Genomic DNA, 20,708 nt, shown 5'->3' with positions numbered 1-20,708 from the left:
CCATGAACGTTTTCATCCCCACTCTGCCAGCTGTTTGGATCTCTCAGGGCTCTCCAAAGACAATGACAATCCTTCTCGTGATCCACATTAATAAAAGAAAATGATAATACATTTTAAAAGAAGTAAAAGCTCAGCAGAAAAAAACATTTTGTAGCTGCTGTTGCTCCACACTGAGCAATGGTTGTTTCAGGACCCAAGTCACCTTCTTAGTTGAAGGAGGCTAAAGCATCACTGAGCACCACCCAGTCTGCATTTGAAAACAGGTTTGTCTTCTGTAGCAGTAAGCTCACCATTTTACTGTTGAATAAAAAAAGGTGCTCGTTGATCTCATTAAATTAAACAAAAATCCTAAAATCATCAATCGATTAAGAAACTTTCTTTTAGTTCAGTAGGAAACATAACATACTCAAGGACAAAAAGTAGAAATGAAAGAAAAAGCTGAAGAAGTTAAGCGAGAAGCATTTTATCACACAAAAAGTCACGTAGATGAAGCAGCTTAAAAAAAAATAAAAAATTCAACAACATCAAAACAAATTCAGTTCTAAGAAGAAGCTAAGCTTTAGCTTGACTGACTGAGCAGACGCTAATGGTGGTTTGGAGGAGAGCACAAGAGATCTGGCTGTGGTGGTAGCCCACATGAGAAGGCGCGGTTTCTGCCAGTCTTTCATTTATTTACCTTCCTGCACAGCTCACAGGATGTTTTTTTTCTCCTTCACTAAGACAAGTAGAGAATGACCGATTTATTAAATAGACATACAAACTGAAACACAGCAGGCAGACAGAAGACTCTCAAAATAAACCATAACAAGCTCACAAACCCTTATTAATCTCAACTATAAGTGCAAGACACAAAAAGCTATTAGAAATAAAGTACAGTAATCATGTGGGTTGTTTCAAAATACTGTTTTCAATTGTAGTATACTATATACCCATACATTGGCCTAAAGCCAGTGGTCTTTAAAGCAGACAATTTCTAAAAGGCCAGTTGACTACCTTGCTACATACAGGCTGGCTATCACTCAGAACTACAGAGATTCACACGGGTGCATCAGGGTGTTTATTCAGATATATGGATCTGCTGTCTAAAAGTTTACTGCTGTCCCAAAGGGCTTCAATTTCTGCTCAAAGAAGCCCTGCCAACCAATAAAGCACAACAATGTGAGTAACCCTGAAGGACAAATTATGAATCCTAGACAAGTGCTGCCATCTTGTGAAAAGAAACTGCAACATCGGCATTTATATTTTCTTGCAACCTATCTAATGATAGTTGCCTTAATTGTCAAGACAATGAAAACTTTAGCTGGGGGTGGTCTTACTGTTGGTGTTTAGCTGAAACAGATTGCAATTCTTTGGCTATTTTTTTTTGTCAAGGTTTAATAAAAATTTGATCACAAAAATGTTTCCCCCCCTTTCCCCTAAAGGCATTTACCTGGATATTACTGCTGAAGACGACATCAGTGCCAAAAGCTTTCCACCCCCACCACACGTCTGTTAAAAGAAATCCGAAGCAAAACTCTAAGTAATTCTCGTCTCTTTTGATGTATGCCCAGACTAAGCAATCACATAAAAAGATCAAGAACTTGATAATCACCATGTCACAAAACTATACAGATCACATTTGAAAGTCACTTCTAAAATGATCAAAATGATCTGTGTAGTTGCTTTGAATCGTTACATAAACTGCAAATATTTATAAATACTGTAACTTTATTAATGACCAACAAAACAAATCCCACAGGTACATGCATTCATTTCAGCTACACTCCATAAAGAGGAAGTTATTCAGGATGCTGAGTAATAATATATACATTATTGACCCAAAAAATATATACATGTCCCATGTATATGTACAGCTTATCTTCTATGTCTAATATATTGTGATAGATAGATAGATAGATACTTTATTAATCCCCATGGGAAATTCACATTCTTCAGCAGCAGCATACTGATACAATAAATAATATTAAATTAAAGAATGATAACAATGCAGGTGAAAAACAGAAAAACAGACAATAACTATGTATAATGTTGAATGTTAACGTTTACCCCTCTGGGTGGAATTAAAGAGTCGCATAGTTTGGGGGAGAAACGATCTCCTCAATCTGTCAGATGGAAGGATAGCAGGAGCCAGCTTACACAGGGCTTTGTCTCCCCCAGAATGCTGGATGGCAGCAAGTGCAGGCTCGGATCCCCACATGGGTATGTGAAGGGCATGCCAGTTATTGTAGTCCTGAGGGAGAGCCCTGTTAGGTTCCATAGGGGCTACCAGAGGAAGCTGCAGGATTGGGGAGTCCCTACGTCATGGGGTTTCAGCCTAACCGGCAAGTGCTTACAGACCATGGGTGCGGAAGATCAGGAGCACTTCAGGGGCAGCTAAAATAAATGGAACTACCAACCTCACATCATTGAGCCAGAGTCGGCAGGTATTTTGGATGAAACTTGCAAGGAGGAGTGGAGGAGGCAGTGAGCGACCGAAAGTAGGAAGAGTGTGTTTATTGGGCTATACACTGCTTATTGCACATACCTGTGGTGGTGGGAAACACGAGTTTTCCTCCAAGAACAGACTCTTTGGGCTTTTATCTTATTTCTCTGCCGGTTTGTGTTGGTGGCTTTGTGGGCTGGCAGCAGAATTATATTTATTATATAGGCAAGCTTGCTAAGTGAGAAAGATTCAAGTAACTCTAAATATACACAGAATAATAAATGTTGATTTAAATCCAGGTAATCCAACTAAGAGAACCTACTGCAGTGCCGCAAAGACTCCAAAAGAATGCCCATCCTGGATGGCTGGTGAAGCTTCTGATGCTGAAGTCAAATAATCTTGAGTGGACCAATCTACACTCAGAATTGAAACCTTTTTCTCTGGCAGGGGGTGGGGGTGGTCAGTAGTGTGGCTGCTCCGAGGTGGTATAACATTTGTAAAGAATAATCTTTGTCTTCCAGCTCTTTAAGCACCTGAACAAATCTGCAAGGAATAACTGATACATGTTAGGGGATTTCCAAGATGATTAAAAGTAGTTGTCACCAAAAGTGCCTCTGCAAAGAAGGAACATTCAGTGCTGTACTTAGCAATGATGAGGAAAAAACTTTGACAAACAAAAATACTGAGGACAAAAATCAAACAATGCATTTAAAGAAAAACGGGTTGCAAGGCTACATAATTATACATTTTATAGGAATGTGAGTATTTTCTCCAAAGGTCACATTAACAATGACTTCTGGCTACTTTACACCAGAGTCTATCAGCAGCCAAGCACTTATTTTATGTAAAGAGCACAATTAGGGTTCTTGTAGGTTCTTCTCTCTCCCTTTTAACAGGTTGTAATGCTATCTACTTTGCATATTCAGAAAACGGTTAAGATCACGTTACTGCCCCATGGCATTTGCAACTTCCCAGTTCTTAGGTACTTCTCCTTTCTGAAGTGACTGCTGAAATACACCTAATAAGGGTGTATAGATGAGGGGTTTAATTTCATTCAATGCAACTGGTAAGATCCGATCAGGTCTAGGGGCTTGTATTAGTTTTCAAAGTGTTGAGAGCTAAAAGCATATCTGATTCTTCTGTTTTGAAATCTATGAACCTAGAGTTTGTTTTTTACTTCTGCATGAGAAATTCCACTTGTTTCTTCCTTTATAAACACCTGGGTGGAATATTTGTTCAGTTAATTTGCTATTTCCTTCTCATTCTCCATTAATGTCTGTAAGGTTTATGAAATTCTCTTTGCTAGAGCAGTGCAGAAAAGGCTTGGGAACACTTGCCATTTATTTTGGCACTTTTATTTCCGTTTCTTTTCTGACGTTTCTGATAATCCTGTCAGAATTATCTGGCTTTATTTTCTTGTACAGTGATCTATCCATTTTGTCCAATTTTTTAGTCTTTTCATTTTATTGCTCTTCATAAACTTATTTTGTGCCGAAGCGACACCAACTATCCTTTAAAGTGACTTCTTTGCTTTCCTCATTCCTATACAGTCTGCTAAGTCTTCATTTTGGTGTACATTTGTGTGTTTCCAAAGATTATCTCAAATTTTTTCATGTTGTGATCACTGTTGCTTAATGTATCAGTAACTTCTGTTCTTGTTACTCCGTGTTTATTGCTTGAAATCATGAGATTTAGGAAGGCGTCACCACATCATGGGCTTCAGACAAATGGAGTGAAAAAACAGCCCATTTGTCATCTGTACCATATGGAGCTTGCTTGCTCTTCATCCTGAAAGTGTGTACACTATTGATTGTAAGAGTGTGCTTCAGCATAAGCAATGACAGACTTCGGTCTTGTCCAAATTTGACATGTTTTGTGCTGGATAGTGAGAAGAGGGACTTTAAAAGCAGAGCTGATTCTCAGATCCCGTATCCAGGGTTCACACCCAGACACTGATGGTATAATGTCTGCACATTCTCAATTGGTCTGTATGGCACGGGTGTCAAACTCCAGTCCTAGGGGGATGCAGTGGCTACAGGTTTTCATTCTAACCATCTTCTTAATTAGTGACCAGTTATTTGCTGCTAATTAACTTTGACTCAGGCCCCTTTGTTGTTTCTTTTTCCTTAATTAGCAGCCAAACAATAATGAGACACAAAACCAGCCGCCCACATGACCAGCTCACCTGTGCCCATCACACAGTATCTGAAAATAAACAAAAGTGAAGGTCTCATTAAGGCTGATCTCTCAGGTCACCAAAACATTGTGATGGTGTTCTTAGAAAAAACAGAAAATCAACAGTTTTGGAGATGTCTGCTGTAGGAGAATGAGAGGAGCAACAAGCCATGGAATTAAACGAGTTTAACAGTAAGAATCAGCTTCTCATTAAGAAAGTGATTGAACTGAAATTGGTTGGAGTTTGAAGCCCCAATTTAGCTGGCCATCTCTTAGCTTGTTTCACATCTCATTTCTGTTTGGCTGCCATTTCATGAAGAAAAAAATCAATTCAGAGCACTGAATCCTTAAAAACAGGGCTTTTAAAATTAAGGACAAAGAATTTCATTAGCAGTGAAAACTGGTCACCGATTAGGAAAAGAGTTAGAATGAAAACCTGCAGCCACTGCGGTCCTCCAGAGCCGGAGTTCAACACCCCTGCTGCATGGGCTTTTTCCCCGGGTATGCCGACTTTCCTTAAAACAAACACATATGTTTGGCAAGGTGAGGATTCCAAATTGGACCCTGTATGAGTGTGGACTTGTGGTTGTGTAGACCTTGTGATGTACTGGCTCCCATGCCACTGCTTTTTCCTGCCCTGCTCATATCAACTAGATTTTGTGGGTCTGCGAATGTTACTTTATGTAGGAGGAGATCATAGATGGCTATTCTTTGATTGCACACGCAGTTTGTAATGCTGTACAGCTGGTAAGTATACAAATTAAGCAATTTCACCCACCTTTCAAAGGCCCTGAAATGTAGAAGCACATCACCCACCTTTCAATTTTTGCAGTCCAGTTATATAAATACTCACTAATGAAAGCAGCATAAAATAAAACCTGCTGCGAAAATAGACCATATTGTTTTGTCTTGCAAAAATCTTTCCATAACAATTTTATCTCTACTCTTCGTAAACATTTTTAAAGTCATTAATCCCTCTGCATTTCTAATGCATCTATCTTTTTTTGGAACCATGTATCTACACCACCATTTAAACACATTTCTCAGCACTTCTATCAACTACAATGCTTCAGTTCACATTTTTAGTATATTATCTGTTGTAGATTTGGTTGATTTCAATCAATTCCTTGCTATTTATGTGCCAAACTAGTCATGTGAATATTTATAAAAATAACATCTGCAGTACTGGTGAGGCTTTAAAATTTTTTTTGCCCTCATGAAGGCTTATGTAGTACTATTCTCTGTCAAATACTCTGTGCAGTTTTCTCCACCTTTACATGACTAAAGACACCATGCTTTTTTCATTTTCCACTCAATATTCCAAAGTACAGCTTATCATTTGTGTCTAACATCCTTACAATGCAACACATCAGACAAAAGATGCAGACTGGTATCACTCAAACACAGCTATATCTGCATTCACATCATTTTCTAATTAAATTTTGGTTCATGCAATGTGAAAGACTTTGTGGAGTTTTATGAATTTCATTTTATAAAATGCAAGGGTCAACACCTGAAAAAACCACACATTACTCTGAAATAGTGGATGTTCATGAAATATTGCAAACTAGCCGACGCACGCCGTAGCATACGGCAGTGTAAGAATAGGAACGGAAAACGGTGAGAAAGGAATTCAGAAATCAAGAAGAAATAAATACTTCTTGAAAGACGCAGTGTACATATAGAATCGAGAAATGCAGTGTCTGCTGCATGTGGGCGGGACCGATTTTTAAGTGGAAGCAGGACGAACCAGAAGAGAACTATATATAAGAGATGTATTATAGTTAACTCAAGATACATTATGCAGTTTATGAAGTTTCAAAAATTTCATCAATAGTGGTTCAACAGAGGAAATAAAGGGTGTTTTGCACAGCTTATATGCCGCATCAGTGATAAAATTATTCAACAAGTTATCCAGTTTATTAATGTTGAATTAAATATCAATTTGTGAAACCATAATAAAACAGGATATACAAAGTAGTAGAGCTGATGATTCCAGTTCAGAAAGGAGTTACCATAATTATGGAATCCAACTATACATAAAAAGAACAAATTCTCAACTTATGCTAACAGTGAAATTGATAGAAGTAATGAAGATGATGGATGGAACACTAGATAGATAGATACTTTATTAATCCCAAGGGGAAATTCACAATTTTATTTTAATTTATTTTAATTTTTAGCATTTTAGCCAGCAATGACAAAAAATTACATTTAAAAATGCATAAATAATTGCTTTCTTACCTTAATGCACCATACAAATATATGGGCAATGCTGGGTGCATTAGCTAGTGTAGTATAACGAGTAGAGACTTCAGATATTACAGTACGCAGGCAATCTGTTCTTTGCTTGCACTCACAAACTAAAAAATGGTTTTAATCATTTATTTTGACCACATGCATATTGGACTTCTTATGTGATCTTATTAACTTCTACCAGAGCTTCCAATATTTGCTCTAAAATTTCTAAAACACGTGCACAGGAAATGATTCCACATTATGGCTGCATTGTCCTCTCATTTTTAGTTTAGATTGTACTACTATTATACAATGGAGGCGCACTACTTGTGATGGGCATTAACATGGCTTTTTCCTTTACGTTCACATTAGAAAATGCAACTTATAGCTGCATGGCAAAAACCAGACATGAGGGGGCCAGCTGAAGAACCCTCAAAATAAAACGGCAACATGCGCTTGACTTGTACAGTTAACACTTCTCCTTCACAGATTAAATCTAAAATCAATTACATTTTTGTAGTATGCATAAAACTAAGGGAGTGGGGGGGGGTCCATAATGTACTGCAGGTCCTACAAGTCACAAGACTCCACGGTTTTCAGCTCCAGAAATCTATTACTTAATTCCATATTCTGAAGTCTTTACATTGGCTGCCATTGAACTCAAGGGCCAAATTCAAAATTCTCCTTTTAATATATCATATTTTAAATAGCTCAGGCCCCGGTTACATAACAGGGCTTTTTAATGTATACAGTCGTGGCCAAAAGTTTTGAGAATGACAAGAGTATTGGTTTTTACAAAGTTTGCTGCTTCAGTGTTTTTAATCTTTTTGTCAGATGTTTCTGTGGTATACTGAAGTATAATTGTAAGCACTTCATAAGTTTCAAAGGCTTTTATTGGCAATTACATTAAGTTTATGCAAAGAGTCAATATTTGCAGTGTTGGCCTCTCTTTTTCAAGACCTCTGCAATGAGCCATGAATAAAGAATGGGAACAAAACATCCCCGAGAGCAACTTCTCCCAACCATCCAAGAACAGTTTGGTGATGAACAATGCTTTTTCCAGCATGATGGAGCACCGTGCCATAAGGCAAAAGTGAGAACTAAGTGGCTCAGGGAACAAAATTCTGGGTCCATGGCCAGGAAACTCCCCAGACCTTAATCCCATTAGGTGGGTGGACAAACAAAAACCCACAAATTCTGACAAACTCCAAGCACTGATTATACAAGAATGGGCAGCTGCCATCAGTTTTTGGCCCAGAAGTTGATTGACAGCATGCCATGGCGAATTGCAGAGGTCTTGAAAATGGAAGGGTCAGGACTGCAAATATTGACTCTTTGAAATGAACTTAATGTAATTGTCAATAAAAGTCTCTGAAACTTATGAAATGCTTGTAATTCTACTTCAGTATACCATAGAATCATCTGACAAAAAGATCTAAACACACGGATGTAGGAAACTTTGTGAAAACCAATGCTTGTGTCATTCTCAAAACTTTTGGCCATGACTGCACATGATGACCAACAGATGAAAGTCTCACTTATAAAGTGGTCAATTAAAAGAGGTTCAACAAAGCATTTCTTGCAGTGGCTATAACATTAAATTTGTAAGTGTTCTGCAAAATGAAGGTTTTACTGTACAGCATACTGTACTGTGCACAGTATATGCAGTTGGTAAGACTATTTCATTGAAATGATGTTAATTGAAATTAATAGCATTTATAACATCAAAGGCAATTGTCTATTTTTGTCATAATTGTGCACTCCCTAACGCATATACAGTATAAAAATGTATAATTCACAAAAAACTGATGTTACACTAAAGTGTTAAGAAAAAGTATTAAGACACACAAAAACATTATGGCCACATCCATTACTTTTTACAGGACAACAGGTAAAATATCAATGTCATCCATCTATCACTCACTTACTGTGTGTCTCATTTCAGGGTTATCAAGCGTAAGAATCTAGCCTGATAGTAATGGATACAAAGCAGAAACCATTTAGTACATGGTACAATTTTATCATACAAATATTAAAACAAAAACCCAAAGAAATGTATTACTTTATCATTTTATTCATAAAACAAACTTAATTTTAAGCAATCACCTTTAAATCGAGACCATTCATTAAAGGCAATGTTAAGATTCTAAAGTCAAACTATTCACACTTTAGCTCAAAATACACACCAAGAAATGTAAAGGCACCTTCAGAACATCAATAAAATCAAGGTTTTCTTTCGGAATATTGAACCGATAATTATTTTTGCTGGATTCTTATGTATTCCAAATATATGTCAAAAGACATTTAAATGGTGCAAACACTAACCAATTTAAGGAAATCCAGTGATGCAATCCTATCGTAGTCCCCGTAATTGGGGATAATTCCCACCCTCAAAGACTCTGTATTTCAATGTATGCTTCAGAAAAAAAAGACAATTCCTTGGCAACAATAAACTAAAATGCACCACTACAAAGTGTTAATCCAAAATCATCTTCAGGAATACATTTATTACCAGTTAAATTACAGGCATATAATGCCCAATTTATTTACTAAAACATTTAAAATTATATTTTAAATATTTTTAACAAGTAGAATTTACTAGTTCTTCATGTGTAATTGAACACTATATAAATTAATTGGATTAGTTCTTAAAGAAAATTCAAAATTTAGAAAAAGGTAATTCTGCTGCAGCATACAGTACATCTGACAACCATTATAATTAAAACATAATGCAAATGTGCCAAAGCAAAACTGCTACTGTAGGCAGAGGATTGTCATGTGAATAATATTCACAATTCAAGGGGCATTTAGCAGTGCATTAAAAGTGTTTATTACCATAAAAATCAAGGTACAATAGTTAAAGTAATCCTCTAAAACAAGTTATTTTTTGATTTCTTTGACTGTGTCCATCTTTCCTGGAAAAGATTTTGTGGATTTTCACACTTTAGCATGCAACTTGTGGTATCTGTTATTTTACCAGAATGATTTCTTATAAAGCATTTATAGTATCATTAATATACCTTCATGACATTTCCAAAATAGGAGTACAATATAAAAATGTGAACAACAAAAAAGTACTTTTCTTACATTTTAATAGTATTTGTTATTGAAAAAAGAAAAAAAGGTCAAAATGTGAAGTGTAAAATTTTAAGTGCCAGGTTAAAACCTGCTGCTGGTATGACCTCTGCTTCGGCTCCACTTAGGACCATTTCTTCCACTGCCTCTATCACAGCCACCACCTCCATGAGGACCGGTAAACTCTCGCTCCTTCTGACGCTCCATTTTATATTTATCATAGCGGCCAGCCATTAGTACCAATTCTTCTGGAACAACCTACGTAAAAAAAAAAGGAATGAAATCTGTTGTGTTCATTTCATTCCAAGGTTTGCATATATTCTGCAGTACCTGTTTAGTAACTTTTTGAAAGTAGTAGATTCAAGTGTTAAGTTAAACATTTTAAAATCTAAACAGATATCTACTGATTTCTTTGTGCACTGCGCCCTCTAACAAAAGCAGAATGTATCAAGTGAAAAAGGCACCTTTGTTAATTCTATACCATTTTCATGGTCTTAAAAGTTAATCGCTATAAAAAGTAAAGAGGTTTAAACTAGACATGGAGAGACAGTCAATGAGTAACCTCATGAGGTTCCGACACTCCCTGGATGACTGCCTTCCACCCACCACTCATTTTTAATATTCAGATCATACAGAACCTCAATATGCCAGGCAGGCATGCAGAAGTTACAATAAGATTACTGGACTTTACACATTCCAGACAGATGAACAGGAACAGTTCAAAAAGAAAGGTGCAAATGATTACTTTCTGTAAAGAAATGTCTTAATCAAATGGAAAAATGGAGAATTAAAGAAAACTGCATCTAAAACAGATGGCACACAGTAAAGAACAACACTTCAGAATTCAGTACAAGTTTAAACATTAGTTTTCACAGTGTTGCTACATAGTAGATCCCCCCCATACACTTCAGATAGTTCAATAGCTGGATATTTTCTGCAGCCTACTCTACATTATAGGTAACCAATGAACTTTCAAATGAGAAAACATTCACCTATTCTTAGGTATGCTGCAAATTGGCAGTGTTAAAGATACTCTTAAAAACATTTGTAGAAAAATGTTCAACATACAGACTTTTAAGTGTTACATTAGGAAATCACCAGTCTGTATACATAACAGTATCATCATGAACAAAGGAAGCAAAACTGTTAATTCTCATTACTCATGTTACTCTATAGAAGTTTTAAAAGTTATGGTATATTTCAAATCAAAGTTCTCCCTTCACAATAATGATATACAGTATATTAATTTGCCACAAAATATTGTGTTCTGAAGCTTTTTTTTTTTTAATTAAATTATAAACATACCATGTCTGTTTGTGCAACTTACAATACTGTAGGACTAATAGATACATGGGGCCATAGGTGAAGAAAAAAAGCCTTAAAACTTAACAAACTATGTCCACTTTAAAGCAGTCAACGTTTTGATATAAGAAAACATGCCTTTCATGTTTTTGAAGCATTCTTATAGTAAGAAGAGGAAACTAGAAAAACAAAATTTTATCAACAATTCTTAAAACTAATTTTTCTTTAGGTAAGAATACATTTCCGTTTCGCTTGTCTGCTCACAGCATCCGCTATTAGTGGAGTTATAGCAACACAACCAGCCTCCACTGCCAAGTTATATTCTCCTTAGAATCCTACTGCCTTTGCATTTCTTTTCTCCCCCCACCCCACAGTTATGTTTATCCAACACTTGTAAAAGCAGACAGAATGCTTGCTTACAGCATAAACACGCTTACTTTTTGTCCATTTTTACATAGCCTGCAAAGCAAGATTCACAATGTGTGGCAGCATAGGGAGAACAACATGTAAGAGTTTAACTGTACTTTGTACAAATAACAAGGAATGACAACTCTTGCTACCTGCAGAAGCTGGCATAAAAGGAGTTCTGTGAGCAGCAGCAGAGGCACCAAGGGCACAGACTGCAGACACAACACTTACTGAGCCTGTAAACTATCTTGTTTGGAGACTATTAGCCTTGCCTCGCATGACACATTACCAATACAGTTTGCAGGATTTGGTAGAGACATGGTACCCGAGATTGTGCTACTGATGAGTAGCCGTGAAGTATCGCCAGTAAAAGGTTGGCTTATAGATTGTCTCTGAGCCTGAATAAGCAGAGTGAGGTGGGAGCATGTGTCATCACGTAGCTGAAGTTGCTGCTGAAATAATGAAACAAGCTTCTGTATTGTGAAAGAATAGAAGAAATCCTAAATGTGCCCTTTTCAGTTATTATTGCCTAGTCGTGTAAAGGATACAGACAGCAATTAAAATCAGGACATCAACATTCAGTGTCAATAGCAGCATTTGACAATTACTTTCCAAGGTGAATCCACACCCGACGGTGAAAGATGCCACCAAAAACAATGAGTGGCAGAGCAAGGGGCAGTCTCCTTTTAAAATTAGCCGATTCTCACAACAATGATTTGCTTTTTGACTTCCTCAAAGCAACATGGATACATTGTTTTGTAATTATGTGTGCAATCTGAAGACATAGATCAATACTCCAACATTTTTGGCTTGAAAAAATTGATGTACTTGGTAAGTTTTAAGGCTTTTTCCTTTACCTATTGACCCATGCATCCATTAGCTACATTGTAAGACACTAGAATAGACAAGGACTTTAAAAAATGTATAAAATATGCTTCACTTTAGAACACAGTTTTGCAAATTATATATAACATGACTGTGAAGTAGTATCGTCTACTTGAAAACACACTAAATTTAAGTCTGCATCCTAATTACGTGCTGCCCATACTGTATTAAAAGCAGAGACTTTTTGAAAAATTTCAGAAAAATGGTAAAGTCAATGAAACAAGATGACTCTTTTGTACAGAAAACAAAAACACACAGATTTTCCCCTTTGGTTACCCTGATCATGAAGGTTACATTATTAGCAGAGTGTAGACATATTCCGTCAATCTATAATTAATAATAATAATAATTAAAAGTTCATTACATTTATAGCGTTTTTCTAGCTACTCAAAGTGCTTTGCACAGTGAGTGGGGAGCCACTTCAATCAACACTAATTTGCAGAACCCAGCTGGATGATGCGACGGCAGCCATTTTGCACCAGTATTCAACACACATTAGCTGTTAGGTGGTGAAGGAGTGAGAGACAGTTAGCCAGTTAGAAACAGGGGATGATTAGTGGACCAGAATGATGGTGGGCAATTCAGCCAGGACATTGGGATACACACTGCTCTTTATGAAGACTGCCCAGGGATCTTAAGAGTCAGTACCTCAATTTTTGGCCTTATCTGAAGGACAACGCCATATTTATAGCACAGTATCCCCATTACTGCACAGTGGCTTTGGGATTCACAAATCACGCTTCAGGCTAAGTGCATCCCACTGGTCTTGCCAACTCCTCTACCAGCAGAGACCCAAGCTTTTCCTGGTTGGTTTCCTACTCAAGTACTGGCTGGGCTGGACATGCTTAGCTTCAGATGGAGGATCTGTTCTGAAGTGCATGTGGCAAGGCCGTGGCCATAACTATGACAAGATAAAGGAGGCAGTCTTACAGAACACAGACAAGTTTACATAAACTAACATCCTATATCAAAATCAGGCCTTAATTTTACAGCAGTATCAGCAATAGCTATTAATATAGCTAATAAACAAATTAAAGGTAAATTTTAGCTGTAGAAGTAGAACTTGTCTTTGTCAGAGGGCCACATTTTTCAATTAACTGATTTTTAGTCTTTAGAGTCCTGGTACTTCCTGTCTTACTATATGGTTGCGAGACATGGACACTATCCAGTGACCCGAGACGAAGACTGGACTCCTTTGGTACTGTGTCTCTCTGGAAAATCCTTGTGTACCGTTGGTTTGACTTTGTGTCGAATGAGAAGTTGCTCATGGAATCCCGAATGAGGCACATTACCTGCATTGTGAGGGAGCGTCAGTTACGGCACTACGGCCATGTGGCGCGTTTCCCTGAGGGTGATCCAGCTCGTAAGATCCTCATTATTGGGGACCCGAGTGGCTGGACCAGGCCAAGGGGTTGCCCACGTAACACCTGGCTACGGCAGATAAAGAGGGTCATTTCCGGAGGGTGGGACTGGATCGCGGGTCTGCCTGGGGGGTTGCCAACCGGGATCCCGAGCTGTTTCGTTGGTGGGTGCGGCAACGCACTGTACACCAGTGCATACTCCCCAACTTGACTTGATTTTTTACAGGTTACATTTTTGGTTGAAGCAATTTCTCTAACTAGTAAGTGCATGGACAGGAATGAGCTTCACAGTTAACAGAAATACGAATGGTCAGACCTTGTTAGTAGATATGATAATTAAAGAGGGGATGGATGCATCTGTCGCAAACTGCAATGTATAATATGAACAGCACAAGTTACTACAGTGGCAAATAGATCTCATTTAAAATGTTTGCTTTTTTTTTTGAGAAAAAGTTTGAACAACTATATTGAGTGTAACATGCAGGACTTTCCTGCAAAATACAAACTACTTAAAAATGAATTAAATATAAATTAAATTATACCTGATTAGCCCTTTCTAGTATCTGAATGAGTTCTGCTGCCACTTTCCAATCATTTCTGGTCATTAAAGTCAGTGCAATACCTGAGCGTCTATTTCAAACAAAGGAGATAAAATATTTTTACCAAGGAATTTTTTTTTTTTTTTTTAAATATAAACAAAGTACACAATTATCATGAACATTTTCTACATACAGGCAAAGATCTTACCCTGCTCTTCCTGTCCTTCCAACTCTATGTACATATTCCTCAATATTTCTAGGAAAATCATAATTTAAAACATGGGTAATATCAAGAACATCCAGTCCTCGGGAAGCCAAGTCAGTAGCAACCAATATTCGAACACTTCCTAAAAATGAAAAAATACATTTTCAGGTTTCAAGGTAACGTTGAAACAGTAAGCACTTAAAACGTAAAAGTTAGCAGCTGTCAAACAGTAACCAACATTTAATATAATTCTAGCATTTACCATTTTTGAAATCCTCCAGGGCTTGCTCCCGATCACACTGTTCTCTGTCACCATGCAATGACTGAACTGGTACGCCAGAAAGTATCAAATCACTTGACAGATCATCTGCACTGATATTGGCAAGAACAGACAGAAACTTTATACATTGATACCACTGTGCACAAAACATTTATAACATGTTAACATAAACCCAGCAGGGAATGCATTTAATTCATTTTGTATAACACTCTTCACAGAGTACAATCTCAGTCCACTGTAACAACTTACGGGTAAAATAAATAAAAATAAATTTGAAAAAATTTTACACTATACACACACTTAAATTTATATTCATACTGTAAATATACTTTATACTTTATATTATATATAAAATATATACTTTATACATATACAGTAAATATAAAAACATACATACAGTGGAATCAGAAAACATTCAGAACCTCTTCACTTTCACAATACTTTATATTGTAAATTCAATTTTTGCTCTTCAATATACACTCAGAAACCCACAATGGCAAAGTAAAAATCAAAAACTGAAGCCTCATTTACTTAGGTATTCAGACCCTTCGCTGTGGCACTCCAAATTGTGGTCAGGTGTATCCGGTTGCGTTAATAATCCTTGAGATGTGTTGAAAACTCGATTGGAGTCCTCCTGTGGCAAATTGTATTGATTGGAAATAATGTAGAAAGGCATAAACCCAAGTATACAAGGTCCCACAGTTCACACAACATGTCAGGACAAAAAAAAAGTCATGAAATCCAGTGAACCCTCAATAGACTGTTGTGATGAAACTGAAATGGAAGAAGTCTGGAATTGCCAGGGCTCTTTGTACAGTTGGCAGACCAACCAAAATGAGTAACTGGGCATCAAATGGCCTTGGTCACGGAGGTGATTATGACGCAATCACTCTAATACAGCTTTAGTAATCCCCTGATGAAATGGTAGAAGGATGACCAACTCCGCAGCACCCCACTAACTAGATGTTGACAGTGGTCACTAGACAGAAGCAACTATAGAGTAAAACATGTATGGCAGCATGCTTGCAATTTGCCAAATGGCATTCAAAGAACACTGAGCATGAAGAAAAAGATTCTCTGATATGATAAGACAAATACTGAACTCCTTGGACAGAACCCCAAGCACTATGTCTGGCAAAAACCAGACACTGCTCATCACCTGCCTAATACTATACCTTGTGGTGAAGCATTGTGGTGGCAGCATCATACAATGAAGGTGCCTCTCAGCAACAGGGGCAAGAGAGATTGGGAAGAACTCAGTGAAGAATGAATGCAGCCAAATACAGAGAGGTCCTTGGAGAAAACCTGCTCCAGAGTGCACACAACCTCAGACTGGGGAGACGGCTCACCTTTCTTCATGACAATGACTCAAATCATACAGCCCAAACAACACTAGAGTGGGATCAGACCAAGTCTTCAATTGTCCTTGAGTGGCCCAACAAAGGATCGTACTTAAATCTCATAGAACATATCTGGAGAGTCCTGAAGATGGCAGTTTCCCATCTAGTCTAACCAAGCTTGAGAAGATTTTCCAGGACAAACGGGATAAATTGCCAAAATTCTGTTGTAGCTGAAGCTTGTAGACACAAGAAGACTTGAAGTGATTGCTGGCACAGGGACTTCTACAAAATACTGAATTAATGGTCACAATACTTAGACGATTGAAAGGTTTCAGTTTTTAATGTTGTTGGGCAGTCAACAAGCCCAAAGGTGAGCGATAGATTATCGGAAGAGGGGTTGAATTGGGGTACTGATATCTCTCTCTCTATTATCTACAGAACCAAAGAAGAAAAATAATAATTCCCACTCACCAACAACACTACCGATAACTGAAAATGGCTCCATACCAACCACTTCTTCCGTGATGACGTCACTTTCCGGTCTCTCTATGAGGACGTCACTTCCAGCCAGTCCAGATGATGTCAATACCGTTACGCAGTAACTTCCTGCCAACTCATATCCTGTAGCCACTTTCTTATATAAACGATCACGTCAACACTGTATTCTGTCGAATATTTGATTTTTTTTTTTAATTTGTTTGGACCAACAAACCAACAAATATTATACGGGGCAATTCCCAAACTGTTTTTTGACGTTTTGTCTTAACTTATTTTCATCACAACAGCTTTTATTTTACTTATGCTTTTAGTTTTAGACTTTTGTTATTAGTAGCAGTTTTTAATGATCCAAAGAATATCCAATAGTAGACTTCCAGAGTGATAGTGGGTGTCCATAGGTTGACAGTGGTGGCTTGTTGGGTGGTGGTCTAGGGGGATTTTTTGGATAGGGGAAGATTTTGGAATCGGAGTGGATTTCAGTACTCGAATTTCATTTCATTCTTCTTGTTTTTGTTTCATTTGGATCCTAGTCTGCTATATATTTTGCTGCCTAGAATTAGAAAGTTTAAACATCAGCACCATGCATATTTTGCTTATAAATAAGCCAAGGATATTGCACTTCTGTGATATTTAAATTTGCCCATACTAAGTTTACAAGTATCGACTATTTCTGCCTTTGAACTGCTTGGGTGAGTTTTGATTTAAGAAAACACTGTAAATTTAATCTCTCAGCCATTGTTAATAGAACAGCTTAGATCAAGGGTTATGAAACCAAGATAAGCTCCCCATAAAAAAAAAAAAAAAAAAAAAGTACCATCTTGTCTGGGCCTGCACTAATACAAAGCCAATGCTGTGCAGCGCAGCATGACCTTGATTATTGCTAGCAGTAGTCATACTGCACAATTTTGTATAAGAGTAGACCTATTAATCAAAGTAAATGACAGCAGACTATTGACAAATACTGTATGCGATTAAGTGTCATGCGATATCTCAACACCAGGAGTTTTCAACCTTTTATACGGCATAACACCACCAGGAATTGAAACATTTTCTTCCAGTCTTAAAATACTTAACTCTTACTATGCACAACTAAAAGTGAGATTTCTTAACTCCCACCCCTCCTCCCAATACTGCACATGGGGATTTTAACAAGCAATTACAGTTTTACATGTGATTATACAGTTTTTTTGGGTAGCTGTACGTGTCATTTTAGTTTTTCTTATGTACATCTGATCTGATCATCTGATGAATTACGATCAAAATGTTGACTTCTGCAAATGTAGTGATGCTATCAAATATAAAACATGTATAAAACATTCCCTTTTCTTCCCTGAACTTTTTTCAAGTAGAAGTCACCAACTGATAACAAAAACTAAACTTGCTGCAAGATTTGATTTAAAGAAAACAGATTAATAAGATGAACATTAAATACATGAATTCATTAAGGGAATTAGAATATGCTCCACCAAACCTTGGTCTTGCTTGTAATGATCTGTCATTATACATTGAATGTAAAATGAATATTGGAATATTAAATACTTCCACTTTTAACATCTGATATGCTCAGCAAAGACTCTCAGGACATTTTCAATTAACATAACCAAAAAACAAATCTACTTATGGTCTAAAGCCATCTGTTTTGAAAGATGTTCTCCTAAACTTTAAGCAAAATCATCATTAAATTTAATTTTGCAAAATGAATAGCTAAAACACACAAATCAAAATTCTTCTGACGTAAAAACCAAATACAGATATAGTCTCTCTCCCTCTACTGGAAATACAGTACATACTTGTGGATTCATAAAAGACATGGAAAAAGGCTGTCAATAGCATTAAAGTAACAGAAGTACTGGGGAAAAAACTAATGAAAAAAAATAGGTATCAAACTGAGCCAAACAAAACACCTCCAATAATAAAACCCTATTTTGTCACTTATGAAATTGTATCGAGGGGACAACAATGTGATTGGATGAATACCTGTGAAAGAAAATCAACATGCAATACTAAATCAGTGCAAAGACATTTCCTAAATAAAGTGAGAAGTTAACTTCGAAAAACTTACATGATTTTTTTTCCAACAAATATTAAAAGCTTTTCTTCAGGTTTCATACTCTGAACAAAGCTGAAAGTAAAATGTTTTTTCTCCTCCTCTGCAATTACAAGCACTGTCTGTTCTACTGTGTTCACAGCCTAAAGAGGGGATGGAAAATTTCTTTGTAACATTTCCAAAGGTTTAAGGAAAAAAAAAAAAAGTTCATTGACCACAACTGAACTTAGGTTGAAGAAATCTTGAGTTATCCAAAAAACACCAATAGTTCTGTTCTTTAAGTTATATTTCAGGTTATAGAAAGAATACATTTTGGAGAAAGTTACTATAATACATAAAAATCACTAAAATAACATAGTATGAAAAAGATGGACAGTCACACCAGTAAAAACAGAAGTGTTTTTCAATTTTGTGTTTAATGATCTTCTAATGTACTTGTATTCAAGTTAGCAGTTATTCTCAGTTGTTGTTAATTACCATTATACTCTTAAATACAAACAGATACAGTACATGCAAGGCCTACTTAAGGAAATGATATCGAACATTATAAAAGTTCGAAATGCAGTACAATAATATGGGATCCTATTTGCCAAATAATACAAGCATTCAGTTTGCTTGCATTGTCTTGACAAATAGTGACACAAACATAAAGGTCTTAAAGTTGAAATACACACAATGCTCCCACCTATATCTTAAGCACTTTAAATTGACTACTTCTTCATGCAATTTCCATTGCTAAGGTCTTATAACACTAGATGAAACCTGCTTACAACTCCTTTGAAAGCAAGCCCAAAAGTCTCATTACCAAAATTAATGAGTAATTATAGCGCTTTGTATAATGATTACGGTTTCTCTGTTCTCAACACAACATCCGTTAATGGTGCAGATTCACTTTTTTGTTCAAAGTGGTGTTGCTAAACCCAGAATAATAAGAAAAAGGCTTATTACGATCATGATTTGTAGTGTAGTCTAATGCACACTTGGGACTTTAGAGTGAGATGGCAAAAATAAGATATCCCCTGGGGAAATATGCATTTCTAAAGTTACATATATTGCATATTTCAGTCATTTAACTTGTATACCAGTTCAAGTTTAAATATAACAAGTAACGGTGTACTGCACGATAACGTGCAGTGAATACACTTGACTTGAGCATTCATAGTTTTCATACTCTGTACATTTAGCATTCGTTTACTCAAAGGTTGATGCGCTTGCTGCTTCCTGAGCAGCTCTTCTTTTCTCCACCCTAGCAGCCCGCTTCTTCTCTTCTTTCATCGGCATCTTTTCGCATTAACATTGATTAAGTCAGTGTTTGTATTGCAATTACTTTTTTTCAATTTCTTTAATTTTTTTACTTAAGCTGACACTTAAGTCAGCAATCTGCCTCAAGAATGATTTAAGATATGAAGAGGTAGGAGAAGTGATGGCGAAGGTGGTAGGGATGAGAACGACGCCTGCACGTATGTGCCTCATGGCTGCCCTGCTGCCTAGAGTTAATTCTACAATAACAATAAAAAGAGGAATAACCTTGGAGGTCAATCGTCGCCCCGAAAGCGGATAGTAGACGTCACATAGTATAAGCTTACTGAATTTCAGGTCAATAGTTCAAACAGTTTACGAGCTACAGGCGATTTAAAATCCTGGACAGAAACGAACAGCCACGGTAGCGTATTATATATAAAGATATTTATTAGCAATGTATGTTGATCATTTTATCTGCATTGAAAGCAGACAGAGGAGTTGGAGTGGATTTTTTGTTGAATAAATATTTACTATTTGTGTCTTTAGAGTATTTTTGCCATTCATAAGTTTTTTTTGTTTGTTTTTTTTGCTGATAGTGGATGTGGGAATTGTGAGGAATTAGTGGAGTGGAGGATATTTTATTTTGTCCTGGGAAATGAAACCTACATATAAATCTTACAGTAACATTTCT

At 36.7% G+C, this 20,708-nt stretch overlaps 2 protein-coding genes across 2 annotated transcripts in view; one reads left to right on the top strand and one right to left on the bottom strand.

Annotated features, from left to right (window-relative positions):
* The window catches only part of LOC127525979 (uncharacterized), a 340,677-nt gene that overhangs the window by 265,126 nt on the left and 54,843 nt on the right, over positions 1–20,708 (top strand). The gene's annotated exons all lie outside the window — the stretch shown is intronic.
* Positions 9,065–20,708, bottom strand: part of ddx43 (DEAD (Asp-Glu-Ala-Asp) box polypeptide 43) — a 62,061-nt gene continuing 50,417 nt past the window's right edge. The window contains exons 12-16 of the mRNA XM_028820367.2: positions 18,791–18,918; positions 14,873–14,982; positions 14,614–14,752; positions 14,409–14,496; positions 9,065–10,168 (exon numbers count right to left, since the gene is read on the bottom strand). Coding sequence (XP_028676200.2) covers positions 9,995–10,168; positions 14,409–14,496; positions 14,614–14,752; positions 14,873–14,982; positions 18,791–18,918 — 639 coding nt within the window. The 3' untranslated portion in view covers positions 9,065–9,994. The remainder of the gene's footprint in view (positions 10,169–14,408; positions 14,497–14,613; positions 14,753–14,872; positions 14,983–18,790; positions 18,919–20,708) is intronic.

This window comes from Erpetoichthys calabaricus, chromosome 15 (genome assembly GCF_900747795.2).
Source record: "Erpetoichthys calabaricus chromosome 15, fErpCal1.3, whole genome shotgun sequence".
Taxonomy (NCBI): Eukaryota; Metazoa; Chordata; class Cladistia; order Polypteriformes; family Polypteridae; genus Erpetoichthys; species Erpetoichthys calabaricus.
The sequence above is the reverse complement of the archived record's forward strand: the minus strand, read 5'-3'. Positions and strand labels throughout refer to the sequence as shown.